General features: G+C 38.6%; 1 protein-coding gene across 4 annotated transcripts in view; it reads right to left on the reverse strand.

Moving 5' to 3' along the window:
• mmp28.S (matrix metallopeptidase 28 S homeolog) overlaps nucleotides 1-13,574 on the reverse strand; it is a 28,727-nt gene extending 15,153 nt beyond the window's left edge. Inside the window, exons 1-3 of one of the 4 annotated variants that reach the window (XM_041583036.1) lie at nucleotides 2,797-3,205; nucleotides 1,932-2,008; nucleotides 1,579-1,637 (exon numbers count right to left, since the gene is read on the reverse strand). Coding sequence is in view for 1 of the 4 variants with exons in the window: in NM_001090135.1 (NP_001083604.1) it covers nucleotides 1,932-2,008; nucleotides 13,178-13,276 (176 nt within the window). In the remaining 3 variants the exon portion in view is untranslated. 4 annotated transcript variants of the gene reach the window in all.
• Between the last annotated feature and the right edge of the window lie 4,545 nt (nucleotides 13,575-18,119).

The following is an 18,119-nucleotide window of genomic DNA, read 5'->3' on the forward strand; positions in this document are numbered from 1 at the left end:
TAAATGTGTTTGATGATCAGAAACATTTTGTGTGACAAACGTGCAAAAGAATAAGAAATCAGGAAGGGGGCAAATAGTTTTTCACACCACTGTATATCTAATGTCATATTTTGTCCACAAAAGCTCTTCCTTTATTTTAAAGACAACAACTTTTAATTTTGTTCTTTCTATCTGTCTCACTCTCTATTTAGAGAAATTTTCACAAACATTTTCAAAACCCAGGGTTTAAAAAAAGATGTCAAATCCATTTAAGTTGCAGATGAAGAAAGAGGCTGTCTGCAAAGTTAAAGGAGACATTTAGCAAACATCAAACAAAGCAGGAATCTGGAAGAAGCATAGATTCTAAGTTATCTCCAGCTGCCAGCTGCAGCAAATGAAAAGAGGCAGAGAAGGTGAAACTGGGGACTAAAGCATGAAATTGATTTTAACATGCAGTGAATGAGAAGACTCATGGGAAAGTTTTTTAAGTTTAAGATCTCAGTTACTGAACTTGACCCTTTTTTATAAAACCAACCATCTACATTATCCTCTTAGTCTTTATGCTCTATGTGTAAAATATACTGTCTGAATCTGAAAATACTCCATCTTCAACCTGTCATGGTCCTGTAGAAGTCAATGAAAGAGGTCCTATTTGCAATTTGAAGATATTGTCTGTGCTTGGTTTCGTACAATAATCTGAACATTTCAGTCTTTTCCGGCGATTTCATGAAAAATTTGGACTTTTCGGGCATCAAATGTGAAAAGTTTGGATTTATGGCGTGACAATCCGAAAAAAAAATAATTCGGTCTTCATGCGACAATCCGAAAGAGGCTGCCGTTTTTATCGATCCGATTTTTTCAGGGATTTTTAATGATAAATAAGGGTAAATCGTGGATTCTAGTTTGGTCTGATGTTTTTTTATTAATTAATCAGAAACATTTGGATTTTAGTAAATAACCCCCATATTGTCAGCAGCAAAGCAGACCATAGCGAAGGCCTAGAAAACACATTCCCTTAAGTCAAAACCAGGCTTGATAACTACCCAGTGATGGAAAACTCACTTGTATAGCCAAGGGCGAATTAGATATCTTTAAAAAGATATGGGATCCCTAGATCCAATACAGGGGGTTGACAGTTAGCCAACCCGGGAATACTGTACTAGCTGTCAAACCAGATAATGCCTAGACTGCCCTGTCCTACAGTAATTATTATCTCTACCCAATATGCTGGTTCTGCAGGATCTGTCCTTTCTAAATGATAAAAGGTCATGAGAGCCAAACAATGGGAAAAGGCTTATGGGAACTTCCTAGGGTAAATGTGTGAATGACACATTTACCCTAGGAAGATCCTCATCTACACTGTAGTTAAAATTACTACCATTTTTTTTGCCAAAAAAATTGGCAAAATGAATTGGGAGGGTTCACACTACTGATAGTTAGAAAAAATGGCTCAGGGTTTATGAAAATAAACTGTGACCCAGAGAAGCCTGGTTTTAATTGCTATGTCAGCTGCATGTGGCCTTAAGAAATTATCTCCCTGCACCTTAGGCCCTCCATTAATTAAGGTCAGTGGGAAAGGGGCAAATTGTACAGATTTACCTGCTCCTAAATGTTGGACAAAATCCTACCCATGCATGTAACTGCCAGTATTTCAAGCCCTACAATATAAAATATAAAGGTGTTTTTGATTAAACATATTATATATCCTAAAAACTATGCAAACTATTGCAGATAATAAACAAAATATTTGATATGAGAAAAATATTAAAAAAAAAAAAAATATGTTGTCTACTTTGTTTAAAGCGATGCATTTGTTAAAAGGACCAGACAATACCAATCTCATATTGTTTCAACTGTCACTTTTTCCACCCTGCAGCAACATGGTGCGGGATTGCACAGGCTTTGTGTAGTAGTAGTTACTGGTAGTTATATTTTACAAAAGCATCACATACCTGACTGCTGATGCAAGTTGTTTTCCATTATGTTGTTTAGTCGTTTCTTCAAGGTAGCCATATTTTTCCAAAAACACCTATTTAGAAAAGGTGAATAAAAATGTACAATTTAAAAAAAAATATTAATATATAAGCCACATAAACTAGAAGGGGAAAATAAATATTAAAAATATTTCTTAAAGATATCCACAAAGGGAAAATAGAAATGATAAATTCAGTCAAGCGGATGACATAAGTAATACAAACTGTCAGATAAAACAAAGCTTCTGAAATAATTGGATATCAAGAGACAAAAAGTGTCATGCCATTATACCATTGTAGGTTGATATTATGAGAAATATTGCAATGAAAGTTAAATGACAGTATTTGTTCATATTTTCTATAGCTCCTTTTTTTTTATGTCTGTGTATGCGGTCAAACTAATGTCTGCATACACAATTACACTTTGCCAAAGATAACACATTTTCTTTATCAGATTGAGATAATAAACACAGGAACTTTGCAGTTGCTTTATTATTCTAGTGCCATATACAATACTAACATCAGGGTCTAGTCAGACATTTCCGTTATGTTGGTAAGGGGGAGAAACGGGAACTTTCCTGTTAGTCAACAAGGAAATGAGATTAGGTTGCCAAAAAGACAATATCATTTTGGAATAGTGTTAAAACAAGGCATACAACAAACAACAGCTTTCCTAAGTTCCACAAGCCTTTCACAATATTAGCTTTTCCTTAGGTTATTATGCATACATACCGTATGTGCTTGCACTACACGGGGACCTATTTTAATAAACCATTAATAATAACAATATGAAATAATAAATAAACCATTCTTTTTAATAAGTGACATAAATAAATATACTTACGTTCGTGCATACATATGTGGAAAACTCAAAATGTGGGAAATTTTAAATGCGCATCAGTGCACAATTTTATTATAAAAAGTTGTGTAGGTAACATAACTGCTGCTTTATCTGCGCAGAAAGCAAAAGACCTTCATTTAAAAACTGATCTTTTACTCTATTCTCAAGTTGCACTTCAGACAGTATAAAGAGACACAAGGCAGATCACTGGTAATTCATTTACAAGCAAATCTTTGACTAATCAGCTGGAAAATTAATTCTGAAAACAGTATTTTAAGGGTGATGGCACAAAAGGCAACTTAATTAACATGGTCCTAGTGCAGAGAACCAAATGAATAAAAAAGGGTCTCTGAAAGTTACTGTTTCTGATTCATTTAAATGGTAAATGTGCTATCAATGCCAGATGCTGACCTCTGTGTACCAGGCCACAAACACACACATCCAGGTCCGGACTGAGAATTAAAATAGGCCCTGGCATTTCAGGTACACAGAGGCCCAATCAGCCCACATAGAGGCCCAAACAGCCCCCCCCACCAGCCCACTAAATACTGACTGTCTATGGGACCTTATAGCAGCCCCTCTGGCATTTGCCAGAACCCACAGATTGCCAGTCTGGACACATCTACCTTTAACAGCTTATTGCAAGTGGTTCCAATGGAGAAGGTTTTTTTAATTTCTGCTGTGGTAGTGGTGCCACTATTCAAAATGGGATCTAGATCTCATCCTGAAAACTATAGAGCTGTTAGTGTGGTAGGAGATCAGTGGTAGGAAAAGTTTCTGGAAGGAGTAATAAGGCATAACATGCTTAACTTCATTGCAATAACCAGTGTTGTTAGTGGAGTACCACAGCGATCCGTCCTTGTCTCTTTGCTTTTTAATTTGTTTATTAATGACTTGGAGGTGGGCATTGTAAGTACTCATAAGTAAGCAAGTACAATTTCATGCTGCCATGCCCTGCTGAGTGATGTTGAGATGGTAGATACTATTAATGCCTTTGAGTGGCTTGGAGAGCAATATCCAAGGCTATTGTAATCTTCAATTAGTTAGTACAGATATTGGTATACAGTGCACTGGAGTACTTTTGGACAGGTTAAACTTATGGTGACTATGTTCTATTTTTAGCTATTCCCATGGGCAGTGCTAGAACAAGAGAATCCATCTTTTTAACCACTAATCTGAAGTGCTGTTACATATATATCTATTGAATTTTTCTTCATTTAAGGCAGATTACTTATGTTATTCGTCTTCTATTAAAGCAGTTTTTTTCTTTCTTTCCTTTATCTTAGCTATTGTCTGTCTCCCCAACCCCATATACAAATACAAAAATCAATGATTCAGCCTATAAAATATTGAATTCTTAGGCAGAACATGTGAGTTAATATCCTGATGACCTAAGTAGTAGCGCCTTATCAGTGAGGCAGTCTGACTTATGTTTACAGTGGTTCTGGGACTTGGGGCAGCATATTTCTCAAGAATGCTGATAACATAAGCATGTAAGTCTGAATTTTGCTTCTGGAGTTCTGTATCATTATTTCTCCAGTCCCTTTGAATTGGGTTCACATATACCAAATTATAAATTTAATCATAAATCAAGGATTAGTTAAAAAATATATGAAATGATAAGATACTCCCAGTTCTTTAGTTACTGGCCTTGTGTCTGTATGTAGCGAAATGTAAATTACTTTTATCATTTGGTTACTTGTTTGTGCATGCCTGCACGTTAGCAAGGAAAGACAGGGTTGCCATATATACTTAGCAAGAGGGTGGTAAGCTTATATTTGAACACTGTAGCCTTTAGGAATCAATTTATCAATTTTAGGTTAAAACATAACTGTCAATTCAAAACCTTGTAGGAGCCTGCAATAAATTTGCTGTTTCCTTGAATGGAGTGCCGTCTATCTGTTTGGTTTTGAATTGACATGGAGCGGTGGGGACGCTGCGGACTGAGCACCTAACAGGAAAAGAGAGGAGCAGCCAATGTGAGGGTGAGCTTGGATCGGTTTATTCAGTTTGAATAGAACATAACTGTGCCACGTACCTTATTGAATAAAATTTCAGCTTTTTTAGTTTTTGTAGCCAAAGACATAAAGCCCTGATTTAGACCCCAAATAAATTATTAACATCTAAACTAGGCATTTGGTCTTTTTTTCCTTCTGTTTGGCTTCTCAGTCTAGATATAGTGGTCTATGACCTTAGCAAGTACTTACAGTTACTTTTGTTTTTTATCCTTATATTCTGGACCTTTGTTAGTTATTTTGTCATACAAATAACTGTCACTGTTGGTTGTTTCTTTTTTTATCAAGAACCTTACATTATATAAGTCTTCTAGGCCTTAATCACCAGAAAGAACCTGTTGCTATTATGCTATCATATACAGTACATGTCTATAATGCTATTTAAATCCCTTGTATACAATAGGAAAACCTATTTGATGAATGGGTCACTGTTGTATTAATGAAAGCATACTATTACTTTGGTAAAAAAAACACAGCTGATGTACAGAAAAACCAGGCTGATTGAGTGGACATATAGTCTCAGCAATGTGGTGGCCCCCCAAAGCAGCCTCACATAATAACTTGAGATGTACTGATTCATTCCTCATTGGTTAAGGCCAATAATTGTCCTAGATATTACACTCATGCTCAGGAGCGCAGAGGTGCTGCCATCAAAAAAGACTTACTCTGCTGCTTTATTCTGATAACATACTGTAACTTTGACAGCTATACTGTAGTATAGATATGGGACCTTTTATCAGTGTCAGACTGGCACAGCAGGGGCCCATCCAAAAACCTTAGACCAGGGGCCCACCATAAAACCTTAGACCAGGGACCCACTCTCAGTATTAATATTCTTCATCTTCTCATTCAACCTTTATTCTCCATTCTGTTTTCTTTACATACTATAATTAATTATTCCATCTATTTAGCCTCTTTGTTCTCAAAGAAATAGGGAATGGCCTTGAAATAGGCCAAAAGTTTAGCTGCATGAGGGCCCACTGACACCTGGGCCCACCGGGAGTTTTCCTGGTATCCCGGTGGGCAAGTCCGACACTGCCTTTTATCCAGAATGCTGGGGGTTTCCGGATACTGGGCTTTCCATAATTTGGATTTCCATACCTTAAGTCTAGAAAATCATGTAAACATTAAATAAACCAAATTGGTGGGTTTTGTTTCCAATAAGGATTAATTATATTTTAGTTTGGATCAAGTACAAGGTACTATTATATTTATTTTTCCTGCTAAGCATTGCCAAAAAGGCTTACCACATAAATATAATCCAGGTCTCCCTAAACTGTGTTTATTACCGTTCTCTCAAATTACTTCTTCATGTTTGACAACCTCATACACATTATGCATTGTTAGTGCACAACAAATAATTCTTTTCATTTGATCCAGCAAACTAAGTTTGACTCAAAGAATAATAACCTGAAGAGGAGAGGGTCAATAGCTTTTGCCAGTACCGAAACAAGTCACTATGATGTTGAGCAGATTAAGGCCAATTTACTTACAAGGCTATATGTTTTGCAAAAACAGTGCTACTCATCCTGCCCTCTCTTCTACATTAGACAGACTTGCCTCAAAACAGAACTGATCACAGAGCATGCTCAGGGTGCACACAGCTTTGCTTTCTAGAAGTAAATATGAAGATCCCATCTGGCAGTCCATTAGCCTGAATTCATGCCCAGTTGCTGAGAACATGAAAGACTTCCTGCAGTATGTTGTACACAATGAAAGGATACAACAGCACTAAGAGAGGCACTGTATTAAGCACAGCGTGGTAGTCAGTGCTCATAGAAAGTTTTAGACAAAAGCAGAGAAGGCTAATTTCACAGTATTATACTCCTTGTACTGTTTGGAAGAAAATAACTCACAAATGGCTTTTTAATCTGTCTCTTTCTCCCACAGGAACACTGTCAAATGACTTGCTAATTGGCTGTTCAGACAATCATTTTTATGTTTCCTTAATAATGAAACAGGATTTATGTTTTTTTTATACTTCTGATTTGAACCTCGGTCATTCCAAAACAGAATGGGAAGAATTCAACATATGCACTGGGGAGTGTGAATTGGGGGTACTAACAGCAAATTCACACACGCATACACATAAATGCTTTTTTTAGCAAGATATTTCTTATAGATGCTAATAAGATACTTGTGGCCTCCTATTAAAAGGCTATGGCAAATCCCAGCAGAGTATAACTCTGTAACTGTCAGTGATAATACCAGTTAGCAGTGCAATAACTGTTCATGTCTGTCAAGTGATGACAAAAGTGATGAAAATGGTCAAATAATAACTGTTACACGTTATTCTTTCATACTAGGGCAAAGTCAGATGTGCCAAACAAGCAGATCTTTGCCCATTTTGGCCAGCCAGATAATCAGATCATATGAGGCCCATGAAGACCTGTCATGGGGATGGCATTAATTCAATGCAGTCTCAAACCAAGAGTATACATAAGTTTTATTGAGTCATGGGACACAAATTACATCACTATGACATCATTAAGCATGGTAAAATTTACAGGATATTCATGGCTCTTGTGTAATATATAATACACAAAAGCCATTAGTATCCTGTAAATGATATCCTTATAAATGGCATATAGGGATGTCATCAGCTATAATAGGTGCCATGACTGCTGAAACTTGTGTAATATAATAAATAACATACCCCCTTTGTAAAATATGAGCATATTACAAGTCACCTTGGAGTTCAGGTAACTGTGATGGATATATTACGGGGTTATGTGTTTTGTAAAATTTTATCAAATTTTGGTTTGGAAGCCAGAGTTCCCCTTTTAAATATCAAATTAATGAATTAATTAAAACATACACCTGATTTATCAGCATCATCCCTGGCATGTCCTGATCTAAGACAACACGCCATACTCCCAGGGACCTTGTCTAAATTGATGACTGTCAAAGCTGCATAGTATCTGACTGATCAGCCCACAGGCTGAATGGAGTTATAGGGGCAGATTTATCAAAGTGTGAGATTAGAACTCCCCACAGAAAAACACACAGAACAAAAATGGGAAGTCTTTAAAATGCTGCTTAATAAATATACTTGTCAGTATATTCCACTTGTAAGCAAGGAACGTCGTTGCAAAGCAAAACCTTTTTGGTTCAATAGAAGCGTTGGTGTTGAGGTGGGTAAGAAAAGACGTGCTTTTAAGGCTTTCAAGTTAGCTGGTACAGCCGAAACATTTATAAGGTACAAGGAGGCCAATAAATCATGCAAAGAAGCTATAAGGCAAGCTAAAATTGCTATAGAAAAGGATATTGCAGCAAGCAGTAAGAAAAAAAATCCAAAATTATTTTTTAAATATGTCAATAGTAAAAAAATGAAGCAGGAAGGGGTGGGACCCTTACTATCAGAGGGGGGTCAGCTGGTTGATGAAAACAAAATAAAAGCGCAGATTCTGAACTCGTATTTTTCATCTGTCTACACAAATGAAGAACCAGTAAGTGAAGGTTTCCTTCTTAACACTCCCAATTCTAGTAATACAACTAATGATGCATGGTTCACACATGAAGAAATTCAAAAGAGACTTGAACATGTTAAGATTAAAAAAGGTCCAGGGCCAGATGGTATTCATCCGAGGGTAATTAGCGAGCTTAGCTCTGTGATTGCCAAACCTCTTTACTTAATTTTTCAGGATTCATTGAGATCTGGCATAGTGCCGATAGACTGGCGAATTGCTAATGTGGTGCCTCTATTCAAAAAAGGATCCCGTTCTCAGCCTCAAAACTATAGGCCAGTTAGTCTGACGTCAGTATTAGGAAAGCTTTTCGAAGGGTTAATAAAGGATAAGATACTGGACTTCATAGCAAATCATAATACTATGAGTTTGTGCCAGCATGGTTTTATGCGTAATAGATCTTGCCAGACTAACTTAATTTCTTTTTACGAGAATGTAAGTAGAGACCTCGATTCTGGGATGGCAGTGGATGTGATTTACTTAGACTTTGCTAAAGCATTTGATACAGTGCCACACAAAAGGTTACTGGTTAAATTAAGGAATGTTGGCCTGGAACATAGTATTTGTACCTGGATAGAGAACTGGCTAAAAGATAGACTACAAAGAGTGGTGGTAAATGGAACATTTTCTAATTGGACCAGTGTTGTTAGTGGAGTACCGCAGGGCTCTGTACTAGGTCCCTTGCTTTTCAACTTGTTTATTAATGACCTGGAGGTGGGCATTGAAAGTACTGTTTCTATTTTTGCAGATGATACTAAATTGTGCAGAACTATAGGTTCCATGCAGGATGCTGCCACTTTGCAAAGTGATCTGTCTAAACTGGAAAACTGGGCAGCAAACTGGAAAATGAGGTTCAACGTTGATAAATGCAAGGTTATGCACTTTGGCAAAAATAATATAAATGCAAGTTATACACTAAATGGCAATGTGTTGGGAGTTTCCTTAAATGAAAAGGATCTAGGGGTCTTTGTAGATAACACGTTGTCTAATTCTGGGCAGTGTCATTCTGTGACTACTAAAGCAAATAAAGTTCTGTCTTGCATAAAAAAGGGCATTAACTCAAGAGATGAAAACATAATTATGCCTCTTTATAGGTCCCTGGTAAGGCCTCATCTGGAGTATGCAGTTCAGTTTTGGACTCCAGTCCTTAAGAGGGATATAAATGAGCTGGAGAGAGTGCAGAGACGTGCAACTAAATTGGTTAGAGGGACGGAAGACTTAAATTATGAGGGTAGACTGTCAAGGCTGGGGTTGTTTTCTCTGGAAAAAAGGCGCTTGCGAGGGGACATGATTACACATTACAAGTACATTAGAGGACATTATAGACAAATAGCAGGGGACCTTTTTACCCATAAGTGGATCACCGTACCAGAGGCCACCCCTTTAGACTAGAAGAAAAGAACTTTCATTTGAAGCAACGTAGAGGGTTCTTCACAGTCAGGACAGTGAGGTTGTGGAATGCACTGCCGGGTGATGTTGTGATGGCTGATTCAGTTAATGCCTTTAAGAATGGCTTGGATGATTTTTTGGACAGACATAATATCAAAGGCTATTGTGATACTAAACTCTATAGTTAGTATAGGTATGGGTATATAGAATTTTAATTAAAAGTAGGGAGAGGTGTGTGTATGGATGCTGGGTTTTCATTTGGAGGGGTTGAACTTGATGGACTTTGTCTTTTTTCAACCCAATTTAACTATGTAACACTCACTATTTATTTATTCCTATTGGATTTTTAAAAGCATATTTATCAGATGGTGAACTACAGAAAAGGAGTGAGTTATTTCACACATGTGTGATGTGATCGTGCAGGAGTATGGCCTATTGGCATTGTTCCAGTCCATTGGGTTCAGGCAATTGGGTATGACTGTAAGTCTTTGTTTGCTGGAACACCATGCACCCACCATTAGGACAGATTCGATTTCAAAATGAACAGACAATGTGATTTGGTACAATTCATGATAATACAAATAAAGGGCAACTTTGGGCCCTCACTTATCTTTTTTTTTTGTATTTCTTTATAGTGGCATAGCTACTATGTTGCCAGACCAGTTCAAAATAGTTTGATTTCCCCACATCCACATAACCTTTAAAGATGTTTTTACATACTAAGTGCCTCACCAGACCCTCTGTGCTCACAAGTCCCCTAGCTGCCTCTGCCTTTTCTGTCTCTATTGTTACACTCCTGTCTTCAGGAGCAGCATCAGTCTCCCATTACTTCCACCTCACTATTCCTTCATTCCTTATTTCCTATTCCTTACTTGTGGCAAAGCACTGACCATGACTGCAGAGCTTTGATGTGTACTAAGACAACTGAAGCAGGCAAGTGCAGACATCACTGGAAGAGGGGAACAGGCTTTTTGGCCCCAGGTAAGTATGAGGATAGAGTAGAGACATGTTGCATTGGGTTGCTCCACATGAAAACAAGAGCATAATGTGCTGAGAAGGCAGAAGTGGCAGAGAATACATAAATCATGCCCCAACATGAAGAAGACATCACAGTGGGAGACAGCTATAGAGAAAATCAGTGCTCTATAAACAGTTTCATTTAAACAATAAAAACTGCTATAATATCTATCCAGTAACATAAGTAGAAGTTACTTAATGGTCTGCTTTCTCTATTGTTATCACTTTTATTTTTTTTAGTTAAAAGTAATAAACAAAATATTGTCAGCACCTTAGACCAATAATGAAAGGAGCGTTTGCAGAACACAGGTTTTGCCATTTTTATTCTTAGTTATACTGACACTGTGCCCAAATCATGCTTCCCCATGCATATCCTCATTTGTCATTGTCCTAAAAGCATTTCTACATCAAAGGTGATTCTGTGTTCTGTGGATGAAATTAAGTTTATATCAACGTTACGTCACCTGGCTGGTGAATTCCTTTTTACGCAGAAATGCCCAATAAGTAGATCATAAGCCACCACTAAATTTCAAGAGTATTCCCCAGAAACAGCCTTCTGGGTGATACCAATCTTTTTTCTTTATGTAAAAAAGTTTTGGGAATTTCATTATAGTACAGGTATGGGACCTGTTATCCAAAATGCATGGAACCAGGGTATTTTCCCTGAATAAGAGATTATTATTTAATTTGGATCTCCATAATTAAAATCTAATGTAAAAAAATGTAAATATTAAATAAATCTAATAGGATGGTTTTGCTTCTAAGGATTGATGATATCTTAGCCGGCATAAAGTACACGGTACTGTTTTATTAATAGAGAGAAAATGGGAGACATCCTTCCTGTAATTTGGAGCTTTCAGGATGACCGGTTTCCGGATAACAGATTCCATACCTGTAATATGTTTTTTCCCCTGACAGTTTAAAGTACATGTTCAACTTTGAAGGCACTTTGAATCTTAAGTTGGTAGATACTGATGGAATAGCATCACTAAATGTAAAACCTGTACTGGTAACAAATGGCCACCCCTGCTAATCATAATTTAGACCTAAGCAACCAGATTGCTGAAATGGTACACTGGAGAGCTGCTGAATAAAAATCTAAATAACTCAAAAACCACAAATAAAAAAAAAACAGTTGCAAATTGTCTCACAATATAACACAAAAATTTAAAGGGATACTGTCATGGGAAAAAACATTTTTTCCAAAATGAATCAGTTAATAGTACTGCTCCAGCAGAATTCTGCACTGAAATCCATTTCTCAAAAGAGCAAACAGATTTTTTTATATTCAATTTTGAAATCTGACATGGGGCTAGACATTTTGTCACTTTCCCAGCTGCCCCATGTCATGTGACTTGTGCCTGCACTTCAGGAGAGAAATGCTTTCTGGCAGCCTGCTGTTTTTCCTTCTCAATGTAACTGAATGTGTCTCAGTGGGACATGGGTTTTTACTATTGAGTGTTGTTCTTAGATCTACCAGGCAGCCGTTATCTTGTGTTAGGGAGCTGCTATCTGGTTACCTTCCCATTGTTCGTTTGTTTGGCTGCTGGGGGGGAAAGGGAGGGGGTTGATATCGCTCTAACTTGCAGTACAGCAGTAAAGAGTGACTGAAGTTTATCAGAGCATAAGTCACATGACTTGGGGCAGCTGGGAAATTGACAATATGTCTAGCCCCATGTCAGATTTCAAAATTGAATATAAAAAAATCTGTTTGCTCTTTTGAGAAATGGATTTCAGTGCAGAATTCTGCTCGAGCAGCACTATTAACTGATTCATTTTGAAAAAAAATTTTTCCCCATGACAGTACCCCTTTAACTCAAAGGTAAACAACTCCTTTAACTAGCAATGCTCCAAAGTAGAACTTTTCATATATACTTTTAGATAGGGCTGCAACATACTGTAATTCTTTAGTAGTTAACAATTATCTGTTCGATAAATGACTATATGAGCTCTATATTCCCTTGTGTCTAAAATATACATTTTGCTTAAACTGTATCCTTTATGGATACAAGGCCAAAGGCCTTACATGAAAACATGGGTGAAGAGACATTTCTGTTGCAAGTGGGGGTCCTTGCAGGAGAAAAATAGGGTGAGTATGCAATACTCAAAAGGTCATGACATCTGATATTGACAACGCATTTCCCAAACTAGCAATGGTTGTGTATACGGGAATGTTCATACATTTGAGTATATGCGAATGGTTGTGTCTTATAATATGCCACATTTACTCGTTGCACAAAACTTGTCCTTGTGCAGTTTTGTCTGGGATAAGTAGAAATGTACAGTTACAAAGGAATTCTGCACACTAACTGAAACACAATTTTCATACCATTTGAACATGGATGATGGGGGTTGTAGTTCTTAAAATAGCCATAAAGGGAAGGTTGGAAAGCTGTAATATGGAAATAACTCAGCAGTGGGTTTTAATCAGCTTTTCAGAGTATTCTGACCTGCTATAAATAAGGTAGAAAAATAAAGTATGCCTCTGATATTTACCTGTGCAGTTTGTAGGGTCTCTTCAGATATGTAGTCATTGCACAAGCACAAACCAGCAATCACAAGCAGAAAGAACAGGGATGGAATAGCAGCTTCCATTTTCAAGTGAATTTTGCAAGCACCAGATAAGTTACTCATCCATTAAACAATACAGTAATGCACAGCCATCTGCAGTAAAGCATACATGCTGGTCAGCTACAGAGTATGAAGTAAAGTCATTTCCATACAGTCAGAACAAAGCTCTCTGATTTTGATGGGTTATGAAAATCATTGTGCCTTTTTAATACTTCCAGGCAGTAGCAACTTGGTGTCATTAGTCCATACAGACAGCAGTTCTGCATTACTAGTCAATCATACTAATCTCCAGTCCATCTTCTACAAGTAAATTAAAATCTTTAGTGCTTCTCTGTGCGATTCTGGGCAAACTGTTGTCATATTACTTCCCAAGTGAAGAGTTTAGCATGCCAGAGTTATCAGAGATTGCTGCTGTTCTTCTCAGCCAGGCACGGCTTACTCCTTGAATTTAGAGCTGTAGCTCAGCTCACCACTTGCATGTGTATTTATCAGCACTTCCCCAGCTTGGACTATCCCAATCTCTCATTCTGCAATGATTACTCTTTGATCTGGCACCTCCCTGGGCAGGAGGAGTCTAAAAGCGAGCAGCAGTCTGGAAACTGTCACAGGAAACTCATACATTGCTCATATGGTGAATCATGCATTGACTTATATTATGTTGTCATTTTGCCTTAACTACTTTCATGCCAAAGTACTATTACCCTAGTTCGGCAGTGGAGGGCTGGCAACAATAAGAACACCGCTGGTCTATAGGAATGCTGTGTAGAGCTGACAAAGTAGTGATAGTGGCACAGACACATGGTTGGACCAACCTACCAACAATGCCTTCTGCCACCCCCTCTCTTTGCACAGAGGTATATAGGACTATAATAAATACTGCAAATATTTTAAACCTGGTTAAAAGTCACAAATGTCCAAAAAAAGCTTTACACAATACAAATTTATAGGTTAACCTTGTTTTTAAGTCTATTCGTACCACAGTCCTAGTGCTTTTGAGCTTCATCAGTGGCTGTGGATTGTAACTGCTGTAGCATAGACATCTCCTTTAAAACCAAAATAAGAGTAGTTCACATTAAAATGGTGCAGACATCAGTATTTGAACTTGGGTCTTTATTTTACACTTTTATGGCTTTTGACATTTTATTTCTTTTCTTCTGACTTTTGAAAGGGGCTTAATTACTCTAGCAAACAAGCAGTGGCTCAAGAAGTCAGAATAGATAAGCAATAGTAAACAAGGTTAGTATTAATGCCAATAAAAATAGAACCTCACAATAGACCTGTATATGGTGTCAGATAGCATTTTCAGTTGCACAGTGGAAATCAGCAGAATAGGAATGCTAATATAATTAAAGAAAACAATAAGGCACATTTAAAATACCCAAAAAAGGTGGGCATCTTGTTTAATGCAGTGCTGTACCACTGGATTTACCAAAATTCACATGCTCTATGCTAGGTGGGTAACAGTATCCAGAATAATTGGCTAGAATGAATTATGTAGGTAGTATTTGACATTTTTTTTATGAAAGGAAATCACCTGCTGCACCATTGTGCGTAGGCAGAATCAAATGCGGAGTAAATGAGTTACTAATGCACATATTACCATTAGTACCAGATATGAAACTGGCCCTAACCTGCGGCCATAAAGAGCCAATATTGCATAATCTTTCTAAACGGTCAGTGTACAAGTCTGAATGATATTCTCCAGGTCTTATCCAAATGCTGAAAAGGGGCATCAGGGGATGACATTTTCCTATGATACAACTGAGCTACAACACAGTGTTAAGTTTGTCCCAAGAGGCACACGTGTAAATGTCAAAAAGATAGATATCAGAGACTGACTAAGCAATTATGTGCAGGTATGAGTGTAAGCAACACAATCTGGTCTTCATCTTTAACATTGATATGAAAAAAATTGGTAAAAATCACAAAGAATGATTATATTGTGGAGGTAATTCTTAGCATGTTCATGATATTTAAGGTTCATTTGCAGTTGAGGTATCCCAATGCATGATATTCTCTAAATAAATCTTACTGAACATTTTTTTTTATGGCATCTTTAGTTAAAATGATCACAATAGTCGTATATTCACCACTGAGATGGTCATAAAAAGTATTAGCAACAATCAAAAGTTATAAACCAGGATACGAGTCTGCCAAAGTAAATTCAATATGATCTCTATCAAATTATACACACCAAAATTGAAGCCACAAAGGACTCACCACACATGGACCATGCAGCGTCTGTGAACCTCAAGCTAGCCACTTCAGAACAGGACAGTGTATTATTAATTTAAGATTTAACTTTTAATAATTATGTTCCATAAAAGTGTAAATATATGCTGCCAACTACAAACAAAAAACCAACTCACTCCTAATCACAGGAAGCAGTGTGGGACCATGTTCCCTAAAATACACATATATTGTAACTAAACCACAGGCATACGGTGGATCAGTGGTAGTAAGTAATTGTTACTTTAGTATCAAGTAAGGATTGGAGACTTACTTGGAGCCGCTGAGGGTCAGACCCATTCGCCCTCCCTTCCATTCAATTCCCCCCAGAGATTCTGCCTGTCTAGGTGGGGAACGAGTGGGAGCTGGTCCTGTTCTGAACTGGTTAGCTTGAGGTTCACGGACACTGCATGGTCCATGTGTAGCGAGTCCTGAATGGCTTCAATTTTGGTGTGTACAAGTATCAAAAGCATAATCCTGGGAATTAAATACTACTTGTTGCCTATGTATTTCTAAAGCTGTACCCTCCACTGTATAGTTAATTTAAAATACAGTTTACAAGCAGTTTGCTCAAAGCCAGCCATAACTACAGTAAACCAACTGATGACAGGCATCACCAGAGACACAGACTAAATGATTCCCATAGCAATTTGTTTGGCTTTCTTCCAGAGATCCTAGTACTGCACTGGCTGTGCATGGTTACTTGGGTGGAATACTAGCATGTCATAAATGTTTCGACTCTCATCGGCTATTTAATAAACAGGTTACATCATATAGAGGTGTTCTAGTTTTTGGCATATTTTACACCGAATGTATAACATTTTTATTTATAGCTGTATTGCTTTGGTCACCTTTGAATTGCTCAAAACTACAATTCCTCCTATAGGATACTTCCTTATGATTTTTTTATGAAGAAAACAAATAAAATGCAAGGATATACTCAATTGTGCAAGGGTTTCAATCATGTCTAGACAGTAAATAAGTTATTTAACCTAAAAGAAATCGTAATGTAACACTGGGCTTCAAGGAACATCTAGTACAGGGCCTGTCCAACTGGTGCCCCTCCCCCCACAAAAGTCTGCTCGCTGTGATTCCTTAACATGCGTAAGATTTAAAATGTATCAGTATTGAGATTAACTGGCCCAGCATTTACCCCTCAACTGTTGTAAACTCCTGCATTATTCACACCTGTAATCCACCCTTCATTGTTCACACCTGTAACACTTCTATTGTGCACACCTCAGACCCAGACTGAAAGTGCCCACATTGTTCTCCTGTTTATTCCTCTGACAAACACCAGCATTGTCACTGTATGTAGCACAGTATGAACTGTCCATTTATGAGTCCTCATAGCTTTCCCAGTATCCTGCTCTATTCTGCCTTCCCTATGCTTCATGTGTGCCATACACTGCCTGCAATATGACCAGAGTGTGCCTTCCCTATGCTCCCTGGGTGTGCCTTAGACTCCCTGCGCTATGTTCCCTGTGTGTGCCATACGCTGCGTGCGCTATATTCAGTGTGTACGCCATACACGGCCTGCGCTATGCTACTTGGGTGTGCCATACTGTGGCTGCCCTATTTTGTACCCTGCGGGACATGAGCCTAAGTAGGATTTGTTCTGGGGGTTTGTTAGCATCTGGAAATGGTTATTAGGTGCCCCTAAGGTGTTTAATCATGTTTTGGGGGGTGCAGTCTTATTCACAGGGGAGGAAAGAGCATATGGATTTACGGGTATGTGTATGGGATATATAAGGGTATGACTAACATTTTTCACATACCGTATATACTCGTGTATAAGCCGACCCGTGTATAAGCCGAGGTACCTAATTTACCTAAGAAAACTGGAAAAATGTATTGACTCGTGTATAAGCCTAGGGGCCCCATGTCAGATTTCAAAATGTGAATGTGACCCAGCCGCAACAATTGGGGGACACTGGGCAGGTACCTGTTACTGTCTGTGACTGACTGTGTCGCCGACCGGATTTCATGTTTGCTTCCCTCTGCCACCCCTATTTCATGTTTGCTTCCCTCTGCCACTTCCCCCCCCCATCTGTCGCTCTCCCCACCCTGGCTGCTCTTCCCTCTGTCACCTCTGCTCTTCCCTCTGTCCTTCCCTCTGTCACCTCTGCTCTTCCCTCTGTCCTTCCCTCTGTCACCTCTGCCCCAGCCGGACTGCCTGTGACTGCCTGTGTCGCCGCCCGGAGCAGGTCCAGGAGCTCCGGGCGGCGCGTCCTTCCCTGCCGGCGTTCGCTTTCAAAATGGCGGCGCCCATGGCCGCCACGTGGGTAGCGGCCGGCGCCGCTACCCACGTGGCGGCCATGGGCGCCGCCATTTTGAAAGCGAACGCCGGCAGGGAAGGACGCGCCGCCCGGAGCTCCTGGACCTGCTCCGGGCGGCGACACAGGCAGTCACAGGCAGTCCGGCTGGGGCAGAGGTGACAGAGGGAAGGACAGAGGGAAGAGCAGAGGTATGACCCGCGTATAAGCCGAGTTTGAGTTTTTCAGCACATTTTGGGTGCTGAAAAACTCGGCTTATACGCGAGTATATACGGTATATGTGATGATATCCCTGCAGTGAGCACCAACCATTTGGTTTTTTTTGGTGTGCTACCAACGTTAATCATCTTAAAAGTTAGAGA

This window comes from Xenopus laevis, chromosome 2S, assembly GCF_017654675.1.
Source record: "Xenopus laevis strain J_2021 chromosome 2S, Xenopus_laevis_v10.1, whole genome shotgun sequence".
Classification (NCBI taxonomy): domain Eukaryota; kingdom Metazoa; phylum Chordata; class Amphibia; order Anura; family Pipidae; genus Xenopus; species Xenopus laevis.